The 14,107-nt window shown below is 37.7% G+C and overlaps 1 protein-coding gene across 5 annotated transcripts in view; it reads left to right on the plus strand.

The window, feature by feature from the left end:
* The first annotated feature begins 2,199 nt into the window (after positions 1–2,199).
* PEX5L (peroxisomal biogenesis factor 5 like) overlaps positions 2,200–14,107 on the plus strand; it is a 45,104-nt gene continuing 33,196 nt past the window's right edge. For 2 of the 5 annotated variants that reach the window (XM_074152948.1, XM_074152951.1), the window contains exons 1-2: positions 2,200–2,214; positions 11,364–11,468. In XM_074152948.1, coding sequence (XP_074009049.1) covers positions 11,400–11,468 — 69 coding nt within the window. In that variant the 5' untranslated portion in view covers positions 2,200–2,214; positions 11,364–11,399. Of the gene's footprint in view, positions 2,215–9,553; positions 9,617–11,363; positions 11,469–12,797; positions 12,837–14,107 lie in introns of those variants that run through there. The other 3 variants (XM_074152946.1, XM_074152947.1, XM_074152949.1) reach the window with 3 other exon arrangements.

Consider the following 14,107-nt stretch of genomic DNA (forward strand, 5'->3'; position numbering starts at 1 on the left):
CAAGTTTGCATCAAGACTTCCTTATTTACAAGTTTTTCCAGAGAGAAATGGAGCAGCAGCGTGTTCTGGGGAATACAAAATTCAGAGGGCTGCCTGATGGACCAATTTCGGACAGTCATGGTCACTAGAAAGGCCACTCTACTTTCTTCCTAAGCCCACCAGGAGACAATATCGTGAATTACCGCTGGACTACACCGACAAACAAACAATTTTTTTTTCCTGCGGTGGTTCAGTTGCTCTCCTCAGTGAGCAGAGAGCAAAGTCAAGATACTTATAGATACATATATTTGAAACTCCACTGCTTATCCTCTACACCCAGCCCCAGAAATACCCGTATTCCCCTCCCCGTGTTTGTCAGCCACATCCCCATCTATTACCGAGTACAAACGGCAAACATGAGCAAGCTGCTGCGCCTCTTCCCCTCAGACACCGGTTTGTTAATTTTCCGATAATAAAGCACATTTGAGGCTGTCTTTGCAAGCACTTCAGAAAGTGGTTAACTCATCCCCGGCTCTTCCACTCGATCAAGATTTATTTTGATGTTCCAGAACAGTCCGTGCTAAACGAGCCTGTTCTTGTGGAAGGGACACAAACAGCGCAGAGCACTGGGCTACAAGATTAATACAGATTAATTTTTTTTATACAACCTCTGAGGAGAAATACTTCTGACAATAGCGGTCAGGCTGCCGTCAGGCCACTGAACCTCCGCAGCATTAGGTTACTATGCCCTTAACTGCAGGGCAGATTCAGTTTAGCTTTAACGACATCGGACAGACCGGTGCTGGATTTGACATCCCAGCTGAAGAGGCAGAATCCACTAATTAGTGCCACAGTACATCCGAGGGATTTCCTGTGTACCACACACACAAGCAGCATCATTTACATCCCAGGAAAGTAAGTGCTGAAGATGCTTCGCAGCAAGTGTAATTGATGATTTAACAATTCTTCGCATATAAAATCTTAATTAAGATGTTTTGAGAATCAAGAACCTCTCTGTAGAGGCATTCACCATTCCCAGCTTCTTTTTACACGTGTCGTGCTGCAGGTGCTCACAGTTTTTAAGCAAAATTACTACCCTGCCACCCAAACTGAGCTGATTTAAATAGTTACTATAGAAAGTGTAGATTCACCACCTTTTTAGTTATATTGCAGGTTTACAGACGCCCCCAAACTGATAGTAAATAACTGAATTTTGAAATACAGTTGAATTACAGGAAAAAAAAAACAACAAACAATAGAGACTTTACTTCTCTAATGAGGAACCTGACAACCTAAGCACATGTGGACTGCAAAACACTTTATAAACCTTATTATTATATAAAGTTAAAGCATACTTTTTAAAAGCGTGTGTAAACTGAGTGAATACATCTTTTCCCTTTTTTCTTTAATAGATGCATGTTACTTTGTAAGTGTAAAGGAGGTAAAAAATAAGTTTACGAAAAATAGTGCTTTTGATTGTCGGACTAGATGATCTGCAGAAGTCCTTTCCAACCCCATATTCTGTGACTGCATTGCAGTAACTTGATGTAGGAGAAGGTGAATGCCTGTTTAAACTGAGCAATACAGAGAATACCTGCTATTGGTGATGTGCTGGCTATTCCAAATAGAGATACATACTGCTTTCAGCTCCTTGTCAAACAGGCCAAATGCTGATCACTGGCATTGATGTAAAATGAAATTAAATCCACTGAGGCCAAAAAGAATACAGGATAGTAGCAAATATATACAAAAGAGCAGATTTATACAAATGTAACTGATGTGGCTCATTATGCTAAAAAAATTATCTTAAACAGTAAAGATAGAAGAATAGTTTTCAATTGTCCAAGATAGTTGAACTTCTGATTAGGTCTAGAAGTAATTATCTGCTAATGCACCTACATTTTTGTAATTGTCATTTTTGCAATTGTCATTTTTGCAGTTACAACTTTTGCAGTATTAGAGTGGAAAAGTCCATTCTCGTGACAAATAGTACACATGAGAGAATTCGAAATATCTTTTAAAAGGACCCTCGTAATACCTCAATTTTAAGAACATGCTTCCTGAAGGTTTCCAAACTCCGTGATAAACGAGGGGCTAAATGAAGGGACAGTAGCATAATCCTCTCTAAATGGGCTTATACGATGCTGTTAATGCTGCTTTTGCGGCATTAACATACTTCAGGACTTCAGATGAGATCATTCCAAAGCTGAAACTGTGAGCAGAGGCCATCTCCAGGTCAGGGACATGAACTTATTTTGCAGTCACACTGTTATTCGACTGCCTCATCCACTATTGCTGTTGTCTGATAAATGGCAACCTGCTAGTGTTAGGGAATAAAATTAAGGGGGTAAACATATTCTATTTGTATTATATATGTGTATCATATTCTATATAGTGTGTTAAAAATAGAGTTTTATTCTAGCAAGTAAGTACACTAAGTTTCAGAAACCTTTGTTACCAAGAACACAGAGCGAATTTTGGGTCAAGGATACAGCATAAAGCCCCTTTATCACCAAAGTGCTGTAAGAGTTCTGCTTTAGTCTCCATTCACTGTAGGAAGGACTCAAATCCTAAGGTTGTAGCAGAAAACTGGCAGAATATATTCAAGGTTATCAATTGTTTATATTATGGTGGGAATCAAATGTTTGTATTACAGAGAGCGGTAAGTCTGTCCTGGCAGCACTCTGAACAGTGGCTGGAGAGAACTCAAATAGGTCAAGAAAAGAAGTCCTCAAATTATTTTTCAATCATAAACTATCCTGATCTGTTGTTTTCAAACTTGCCATCTATTATGATACATTGTCATTTTTTGATATGTGCAGGTCTAATCACAGGCCTGATGAGAAACTCACAGCAACCTGCTTCAAAACAAATCCAGATCATAACCCTCCATCTACGCTTTTTTTAACTTTTTTGTTCCATTCATTCTCTGCCTCACCATCTTTCTGCCCTTTTATGCAGCAGAATCACATATATTATTATGTCAGGATTAAATATATTTTAGCCTTTCAGGTTAACAAAAGTTTCCAATCTTTTTGTGTAGCATTTGAGCAAGGCTTTAAACAGAAGAGCTAAAGAAAGACAAAAATCCTAAGCAGAATTAATTTTTTCCCTTTAATTATTATACACAAATCACAAAAGAACCTATAAGAAAGAATTAAGCTGAAGGCATGGATTTTGATCACATTCATGTTTACCCCAGATTTATAGAACTCAAATCCTGAGATTTTCATCCTAATCTTCAATAAGAGTTAATACTGATGAGAACACATGGCAAACTGTCTTCCTTTGTAAACAAAATCAGAACAATCAAAATAACAGTCATTTTAGAAGTAACACAAGTTTAAAATGGTTCTGAAATTAGGGACCTAGTGGGAGACATACAGCAATTCATTTATTTGAGTACATATCTTATTATTCAAAACAGTGTGCAGGATTTTATCTGACTCTGAAATAACTGGGCATCTGAACAGTTGCCCTTATTCAACTTAATTCCACCTTTCTTAAATAATTCTACCTTCCTTAAGGGCTTTCAAAGCAAGAATAAAACCATCCCTACAGTGGCAATAAGCAACATACACCCTTTTCATCTGGTAAGGTAAAAACCAGAGGAAACAACAGACAGACAATCACAATGTCCAACCAGCACTTTTGATAAAAAAATTCTGCTGTATTTTATTATTTATATTATTTATCATTAATTCTGTGCAGAAAACCACAGTTTTGAGACTTAAATGATTCTCATAGAATTGTAGCTATAGGATATGATAAAATATTATGTGTGCAGAGCCTTCTTTTAGCTCTGTAAGAGATTTTTTTTTTGTTCTTTTAAATTATGTTTGTTTCTTTGCCTCTCTTTCTTATTCTAAACGTCTGACAAGTCTCTGCCCACTCTAGAGAAAGTATCCACAAACAAGGAGATTTGGCTAATGGGATCTAATTCCTTTTTTGGCCACACAGGCATACAACTGTGAAGTGAATGGTTTTATAATGATACCTGGGACAAGAAGAGCAAAGTACTTAAGCTTGCAAACACCGGCAAAAATACAGTTATATGTTTCAGGCAGGCAGAGCACAAATTACACCATTTTAACATCAGAACCTGCATCACTTCCTTTTTTAAAAAGAACTTTCATCATATTTCAGGCGCAGTTATACTTCTAATTGTCTTTTATGCATACTTAAAAGTATTTTCATACACTCTCAGGACACCACACCTGGGAGCACAGGACCCTCTAACAGCATCACAGTTTAAGGCTGAGATAATGCAAAAGCTGGTCCAAGCAAAACCGTCAAAATCAATATTTCCAACTGCTATAAACATTTGTGACAAGCACTCAAAGTTAAATGCCTGTCTTGAGCTTTGTAGATCAAGCCGTTGCCTGGGGTTAAATAAGAACAGTTTATAATTTCACTGAGAGTTACCCTACCACTACACCTATAAATCATTTTATATAAGACAGGCTCAGAAACAGTTGTCTTGTAATCATTAATTAGCTCAGAACAATGTTCTATATCCTGAATTTCCTACAAAAACTGTTCTGTATTCCTGCTCTTTGACGAACCTCAGATTTTTCCACATTAAAAAAAAATACGACCTCTCAGTTTATTTTCATTGTTTTCCCTAAACAATTCTTTTTTACAAAAGCACAAGCTATGGATATATTTTTCCAAGTGTCCTGTTTACTCAGCTTACTGTCAACTCTGTGTTTAGTCCAGCTGTGGCATTACATCTTGAACAGCATTAGCACTAATACAAAAGTTCTACATGTCCACAGATTATTTATAATCCAAACTGATTTTACCTGTATTAAATGGTTTACTCATCATTCTGGATTAACATCCTCTGTGTCTGGGGGAGGACGCAAAAGAATTGAAAAATAATTTCAACTTCTACCCCCCAAAATAACAAATTCTAGATTTTTAAAGAGAAAGCATTTAATAATTCTTAGCTGGAGTTTTAAAATCAAATGCTGAAATCTTTACTCTCTCTTTTAAGTCAAAATTATCAACAATCCCTCCTGATGGTCAAACTTCTAGCCCTCAAATTATGCAGGGAATGAACTAAACTTTAACTAATTCTTAAGGCATATTAAGAAGAGCAGATGGAAGAAGGCATACTTCTGTATGCTGATAGCAAATCTTATAGATTTATCAAAAATTCTTCCATTCATTACTGATGGTCCAGTGACCAGCCTGTGTCAGCGGGAACATCTGGTTTGTGAACCAGCAGAGGAATAGAAGGAAAATTTACTGAAGTGTGTTCCCATCTCCCATCTGAAGGCAAGCACATGGAAGATTATTCAAAATTATCTCCTGCCCAGTTCCTTACATGCTGAAACATTGCTAATTATTACACAGAATGTACGTGCACCAAATGTTTTAAGGCACAGATTTCACTGCTTTCTCACTGATGTGAGTTTTTGACAAAGTACCCCAGTTCCAGCACAGATACATCACTCAGTGCAGTAGTGCTTCTTTATTAGGAAGTGGAATTTAAATTATCATTTGAAAACGACAGATAAAATGTAATGTAATTACGGTAAATTTTAACTTATGTGCACAAAACTGCAAGTCATATCAGGAGAACTTGTTTCATCAGTAATATTAAGTGTATCAAAGTAGCAATTCAGACTTAACTGTATGGCCTTTAATCTTACTACGTTTGCCGGAGACCGTTTGTCTGAGTTCTCTGAACGTTTTATGAAACAAACCCATTAAAAATTGCATAGCAGGTTTGAGAGGTGAGGAACCCCTAACACTTCAGAGAACAAGGCATTATGTGCTGGAAGTGAGAAACACACATAATTTACACATCACGTGCAGTAAACACACATGTAAACAATGGGCAGTACATTAGTCACCAACCTGCGCCTTTTGAAAGTGATCTGAGCTCCTTGAATTTCACTCGAGTTGACACTAGAGGAATACCTTGTTCCAATTCAGTCCATGCATTACCATAGTCACAAACTAGTTCTGCTGTTGTTATGTGTATGTTACGATTGGGGCTCATGATACTGAAGTCAACACAAAATGAACTCCAGTTGAGAGAGTGAAAATATTTTGGTATCAATTCTCCGTGAAGACCAAACAAATTTGAAATTGGCAGTTGCTAAACCCAATGATTTCACAACGTTCCTTGACACAGACTAAGCAGAGATGAAAGAAATTCTACAGCTGTTCCCTGAAGTTTTTGAAGTCAAATAGCATCGTGCAGTCAAAAGACTCCCCCCTTTGATAATGCAGTTCCAAATTATCAAGAAGTCAATCAAATAAGTGCTAAAAAAGATAGTTTCTGCATATTCACAATGGCTTTATTAAAAGATGACGTGTACATAGAATGAAAAGGACCGCAAAGGTCCTCCCAACCCTGCTGTCACAAGCAGCTGCATTATGTAATTTGTTCATAAAAGAACCAGAACCTTAAACAACCTTTAAGTAGTTGGTTCTGCCCCAGACCTCGCTCTGCTGGCACTTACCAACCTTGCTCTCTGTTCCAGGCTGGATTTACTGGTTACAGTTGGGTCAACGTTATTGTCCCAACATTAGAAAGTGTTACATTGCTCAAAAGATACACTTCCCTGGTATATTCCAAATAAAACTTTAACTTAAAAGAAACAAGCAAGTTTCACTGCATCTTCCTCCTATTAGCTTGCAAGAATCGTACCAGTTTATAGAGAATGAGCTAGATCTGACATAGCAAATTTTTTTGTTTAAATATCCATCTCGTATTGGTTCATAAAACCGCCTCACCATTTGTTTTCTCCTTATTTTTAGTGATGTATAAGATGCAAGGTATAACACCACTAGAAAACAGTAGAAAAGTATAGATGAAAAGATAGACACATGGAAAAAACACAAACAGAAAAGCCTGAGAAGGGAAAAAATACAAAATACGAAACAGATCCTAGGTGAAATTAAGAGCTCACAGTTGTCTCGTGAACACTAGAACTCTCACGGTACCATTGCAATAGCTGTGCATGGTGATTTTGAGAGGTAAAAGTGTTTGCACTGCATAATTTCAAACAATAAAGTCAAGTTTGTCCCTTCATTTTTATATCGCACAAACCACAAAGATTTGTGGTGCATAAATCCATTTTGAATAGGCTGCTTAATTGGAACCGTAAATCTGATATATCAGCTGCCTGGAGATGTGGAGAGCAGCCAAACTCCCCAAGTTCATCACGTACAGTAGATCTGTCTCCTCTTTCTCCCAACACAGAGGGACTCCAGCTACTGTAACCGCAAGTTACCACAAAGGCATCTTTCAGAACGTTTGCTTTAAAAACCCGTTCCCCAAACTATAAACATTATTAAAAGAGCAGATCAGAACTTCAAGATATTCCGGACTGGAAAGTACTTAGTGGGGTTTTTTTTGTTGTTGTTTTATTTTTAAACGCATTTTAATTCAATAGCCCGATGTGAAAAGTTCAGGGTAGCCGGTCACTTTTTTGGCATTTATATTCATAAATACAGCAAGTTGTTACTCTCTTTCTCCTCAGCTAGAAAGGAGAGATGCCGCAGGAGATCAGTAATCACAGCACACGCGTACTAGCGCTGCCTGCATAGCACTTTTTTCTATCAATGTCTTTATGAGGGAAGCTGTGTTTAAAACTTCTATTTTACAAAAGCTTAAATTTAAACATGCCCGTCTTGAGATTTCTTTGTGTTCACTTTCTGGCAAGAAGAAGTGGTATAAATATTCCTGAAACATGAATTTGGGACTCCGGTACCTTAAATATTAATCAAAAGCAAACTTCTAATTATGTTATGGATTTAGAAAAATCCTTTTATTGCACAGAAGATGACAAAGAATTTCTCTAATTAATCATTATAGCCTAAATACTGTTGTCAAAATATTAAATATTTAAAAGGTCTTGCCATTGGCTTTTCATATATAAGAACAAATGCGCAAACAACTGTAATGAAGAAGAGAATTACAGAATTATATAGTATTTCACCAAACAGCAACAGTCCAAGTCTGCCCATGTATTCTTTCTACCTGACCTCCCCATTGTCACTTAAAGGTGATCGATTGGTCCCCTGTATTTAAAGAAGAAAAGCTCTCTCTCATCACATGCATCACCGATTTTAAACCCCAAAACCGTATGCTTCACTAGAAATTTACATTAACATGCTCTTACAGTAGCTTAATTAAATACTCAGTGCCACATGTAAATAGTGTGACTTGTACAGAATTTAATTCTGAACCATTCAGAAACATCAGCTGCAAAAAACCCAGAGTATTTTCTTATAAAATCCCACCAAATCAGCATACTCCTTTGAAAATGTCTACTACTGTCCATTATCTGATCCCAAGGGATAGACCTAGAGAAACTGTTATTAAGTTTTGAACCCAATTCTATTATAAATATTTAGCATCATGGGAATACTCGGAGCTCTCCTCTTTATTTTGCTCTTGAGATATCACCTAAAGGAACTGTCCAGTTTTAAATGTATCAAATAGTGAAATACTGGCATGTTTTGTACTTTTTCTTGAGCAATATGTTCTATGTAAGCAATAAGTTTTTCCTTCATCAGTTCGTGTTTGTCTTGATTTGTACATAGGTTGTCGTGCTCTGCATCACAATAGTTTCCATCTATACATTGCAGACAAATGGGGAAATTCATTTACTAAATTATTAAACTGTTGTTTACATGAGAAAAATAACTTACCTTGCAAATCTGCGCTATCAACAAACTGTTCATTTTAAAGACCTGGCAAGTGTAACATTAGCTATTACAGAATTACAGGGTTTGAGCAATACTGTAAGAGATAAATACATACAGCAAGCCAAAATGCTAAGAAAAAACACTTAACATTGAAGGAGGCCAACTAAATTGTAACTTTTTATTCTTTTTTTTTTTAAAGAACAATCCCTCAATATTTATTGTAATAAATGTGCTAGATATTATTTCAGCTGCAGTTCACGACAGTAACGAGGTTGTCCTAATCACAAACAAGCCATTTTTACTCCTCTCCAATTCTTCTGCCTAATCACTTCACAGGCAAGGAATGAGTACGTTAGTATTCACTATAGGGAATACAGACCAAAATTTTCAAGCTTACATACCTTTCATCGGACAACAAAATCCATTTTTAGTCACCAGCATAAAAAAAAAAAAAAAAAAAAAAGGATTTTCCAATGAATTGGTCACCTGTGTATCTTTCCACCATCATCTCAGAATTTAAGCTACTTCACTGCAGTGTCTCTCTTTGGTATCCAGGAAATTGCCTACTAACTTTGAGATTAAGAATAATGTTTTTCATACCAGTAGCCAGAAATGAATCTGACTTACATGGAGTCTTTTAGGAAAGCTAAAAGAAAGCCCTAATTAAAAAAAAAAAAAAAAAGTAGTATCAAATCACTCACTTTGACTAGCAGATATACAAAGTCTGCTCATAAAAGGTAGCGCAGAGATATTCATCAGGTTATTATTCAACATTGTACTGTAGCCACTTTAAACTGCTGAGATGATCTATGGCATCAACCACTCCCAGGGGTTTGCAGAGTGATGTTTATGAAAGCTTAAAAGCAGGCACTAATACGAGTATCATGACTCTTTTCAGGCAGTAGGTGAAACCTTGAAGAAAAAGTGGCTCTGTCTTCAAAAAAGTGACCTGACCTTTGCTTTGGTGGGTTTTTACTCTGCAAGAAATAAAAAGCACTGCATGCTTTCCAATGCATCCCTTCTAGCTGATAAACTATTTTGTTCTATCACTCAGCACAAAAGGACTACCTTTTATAAAGATCAAATAGCATGTTATTACAGCTAGCTAATGAGAGCTCCACACCTCATGCTAGAAACAAGCTCCATAGACCTGGAACATCTCATACAAACCATGAACGAAGTCAATACGTAATTGGCCAAGAACCTTTGATATGCTTACTAATTAGAAGTAGTTCTCATTGAACTAAATATATTTAATTTTTACAATGACTTTGTAGTTCTTGAGATATCAAAGGCATCACAAATCCAGCATGCTTATCATTTATGACACTTCTGCTCTGAGATTTTCTTGCAGCATGCAAAGAACTCTGTAGGGTAACTGTGATGTGTTGCACAAGCAAACTAACCTAATGGTGACCTGCTAATTAATCAAATCTGTTCAAAACCTGCAACAGAACGTAATGTTTTTACCTGCAATTGATGAAATGTTTCTGAAACAACCTGTAGTTCAGCGTAAGCAGTAGTGTTGGGTTTTTTTTTTTTTCTATTGGACACAGAATACAGTGCTAGTGAAAGTAATTCTAGAATATGATATGGTAGTGAAGAACCCCTTCTATTAGTAGACTTTTAAGTATTTAAATATATTTAAGTCTAGTGTAAAATGCTGCTTTTATGGAGCCAGATCCTGCAGTCTTTGCACAGCTAAAACTTCCACAGAAATCAATGGGAGCTTTTTAAGCATAAAAATAAGGACATAGCCAGGGTCACGAGCATAATACAGTTCTGCTGTTATGCTTTGTCCATAATGCTCAGACTTTCTGTCACTTGCAAGAGTATAAGAGATCAAAATACAGAAATCCACGTGAAGTCAAGAAGATAAATACCCTTTTAAAATAAAGAGTATGTCTTCAGAGTATGGCACAAAGTGGTTTTGTTTGGCTACAATCTTTAAATATTGTTAAAACATTTTAACTTCATCTTGAATATTTACAATATATTAAGTGAATTTTAAGAAAAGTTAAGTTTAAAACAATTCTTAAGGTTCAACAGCAATGACCTTTGTTTCTTGGAGAATTGTAGCAATGCCTATGATGGCAGAATTTGGCTCCGTATATTCTGTTAGCAAAACCCAGACTGTTTATATTATGTAAATTGTTTATTTTAAAATGTTACCAGAGCTATAAACACTGTGGGCCAGCCCTACAACATCTTACAATTGCAAGTTTCAGGGAGCTTTTGCCTTAGTGGACTATAAGGATCTGTGCTTTTTTTTTGCAAAATCAGCTTGATGCTATTTTTAAGCAGAAGAAAGTTACTTTCAGATATAAACTTTTGGGTAACAAGCTAAAGCAAGGGGCTGACCCTGCAGACCTTACTCTATGGAGTTCCTATCCTGAAGAAGGTCCAAATCCTTTCGTTGGCACAGGAGTATTTCCAGCCAGAAGCTGCCGTATTCCCGTCGACTTCAATGGGGCAACCCTAACGAGTCACGAGACTACGGTCAGACCCCAACCGCGTTGATAACGAATGGGTTCCCAGATAAATTAATACTATTACGATTTTTTAAACAGTGTTTGTGTATTCTGCTTTCAACCAGGCTTTGCTTCCAGCCATAAAAGCCAACGACTGGCTGGTTGTGGGGTGTGTTGTTGGGACGCGGTTGTTGCCAGCCCGGCTGCTGACTCGCGCCATTGTTGATTTCGCTGTTGTAGGGGAAAGGCTCTAGGGCGGCAGATAAGGCTGTTGCCATGGTGATGAAGGAGATTCCGAGGGAGGAGTCTGCAGAAGAAAAGCCCCTCCTTACTATGACATCACAGGTGGGCAGAGCGCGGGGCTCTGAGGAGGCTGCGGACACGCGAGAACGCGGCACACGAGGGTTTCCCCTTGGTGGAACCCATCAGCTCGAGGGTCTCACATCAACATCACCACCTTTCCTCACCCACATGGGGAAAAACGGGAGTTTAGATGTTCTGATGTGAAAACTTAAACAAAAAATGCATTTTCCCCCCAAATAAAGGGATCTGTAGAAAGTACAGTATACACCAGTTAGCAGAAAGTTATTTAAAACCAATTTAAAATTTGAATTATAATTCATGCCATCAGTATCCACACCACAAACACTCAGTTGCAATACATACATAACATACTCATACTCAATGCATATATAAACTAAGAAACAACCACTTCAAATCAGTATCATTTTCAGTATCCCAGATCCCATCCCAAAGCTCCCACTGGGATTCTCCTCCTGGTCCAGGTCAGAACGCGTTATTTCACACACCCCATTCCTCTTACTTCTCCAGCTCCAGTCAAAGGAAGGACATAACATCATCACACTAAACCTTACACCTTCGAGGGGCCATCGAGCCTTAGACGGTTTATTTAGTTTCTTAGACACAGTGACTCAACAGTAAAACTTCCATCTCACTACAAGAGTGGATTTTATTCCCTCCTGTTTCTCACACACATTAATTTGTTCCCTAAACAAGTGCATTAGGTTTACTGTTAGTATTCAGCACGTACAAGTGTTTCCTACTCATCAGGAGGTTTAATGGAAGTAATCTCACCACATGAGTTGTTCTTTTGTGAGAGCCTTCAACAAAATCCACAATGGTGCTTTATTCCTTCCACGTTTTAGGATAACAGCTCCTGTCATTTTTGACAGCATTTAAGATGCACACAAGGCCAGTGCATCCTCCTCTTACAGAGCGTCACAGATTATAGAAATATCATCTACTACTTTGGAAACCAGGTCTGGCCACCTCCTCCTCAGCCCCTGTTGAACACCATATTTTGCCTGTGGAGAAGTCTAATGTCTACGAAGTAGTTGCACAAAGGAAAAGGATGCTCTCTTTAAGGCATCATTTCTAATTTGCTACTAAGTGATCAGGAAACAATTAGAAACCAACATAAAATGCTGCCTCCTCTACCCACTTCCCCCCCCCCAAAAAAGTGCAAAACTTCCATTGGCTTCAACAGGGCCAGGAGTTGAGCCTGGGTTCGTTAAGTGTTTAATGCACCATTTGTGGTGGTTGTCAGTCTATTCAGCAATAGTCCATGATAAATTTATGAGTGAAATGCTTGTGTCTGTCGGTGTAATTTCTTCCACTAAACACAAATACCTACTTCCCTGCTATGCACCAAAGGGGTGCAGAAGCCAAAAGGAAGCAGAATCAAGTGAAAAAGTGAGTATTTCCCATAGGCATCTCTGCATCATGTATGTGTGATGTGCGGTTACGTGACCATATTGCATACATCATTCGTGCCCTAATTGTCTGGCTGCAGTGTTGTTTTGAGATGCTTCCTCTTTACTGTGTCCATGCAAACCTCTCATTCAGAATCGCTATATTGTGATATACATTTAGCCATCACCATCCAAGTGTTTGTCTCCGCTCTTTACATGATGAAACAGATGGATGTGGTCGCAGCTCACAGGGTGAAACACGCACAAGTTCCAAATCGGCTGCAAACAAGTTTCCCAAACCAGATGGAACTGGGTCACAGGAATAAGGCCTGGAGCTTCCAAAGTTACCACCACCACACCCCGTACAGGCACCTGGATATCTCAGGAAGGAATTATATACATTCAGTATCTATGTTGCTGCATCCCTACAAGTAGCTAAGCAAGAAACCTGCAAATAAAATGCAAGGATCGAGCCCAGATAGAGAATTAGCTTTTCTAAAAGGAGGAAAAAAAAAAAGTGAAATCTCCCCTTTCCAAAAATCCTTGATGAACAGGTGATTAATTATGTCTGGCCGTGGAAGCAAACTCCATAGGAAGCATCAGTGGAATCTGATACATGACGAAAAGACTAAATCTTCATTTTGAGAGAAACAGCGATAATATACAGAGGCCCCTGAATTTTTATTTTTAGAGATGCTTCTTTTCCTCTGGAAAATGTTAAAAACTTACCCAACACAGAACAAATCAGATAAACATTCGTATTTTATTGTTATGCCCCTGGCAAACCCCTGCTTCTAAAATAGGACACTTATTTGTTGACAAAAATACTGTGAATTTAATTTTAATGAAGCTTCCAATTCACAGATTATTGTGTATCATCAGGTATTATTTTATATCATCACATCTGGAGGCAAATCTTTCAAATACCATAAACCAAAAAGGCATTACATACTCCAGTGGGGCTATGTCAATATATGGCAACTGGGAATCCTGACCATCATTCCAGCAGTAACTGGATACTCCAATAAGCAGAGGGTTATTCTTGATAATTGAATATGCCTTCAAGAATCTTTGTTTTTTTTAGTCTTTCTCAATTACCTTCAATGAAAGTCACTTTATTGGGGTGAGAAAGCATTCAGTAGTTGCCAAATTTAATACTTTAAGCATCAACAGAGAGTGAGCTTTCAGTCCGAATGGGATTTTGTAGAACACAACTCTATGCCATGTTGCTGCCTCCTTATTTCTTTAAGATAATTCAGAAGAGACTGGAAC

Source organism: Numenius arquata, chromosome 9 (assembly GCF_964106895.1).
Source record: "Numenius arquata chromosome 9, bNumArq3.hap1.1, whole genome shotgun sequence".
In the NCBI taxonomy this organism is placed as follows: domain Eukaryota; kingdom Metazoa; phylum Chordata; class Aves; order Charadriiformes; family Scolopacidae; genus Numenius; species Numenius arquata.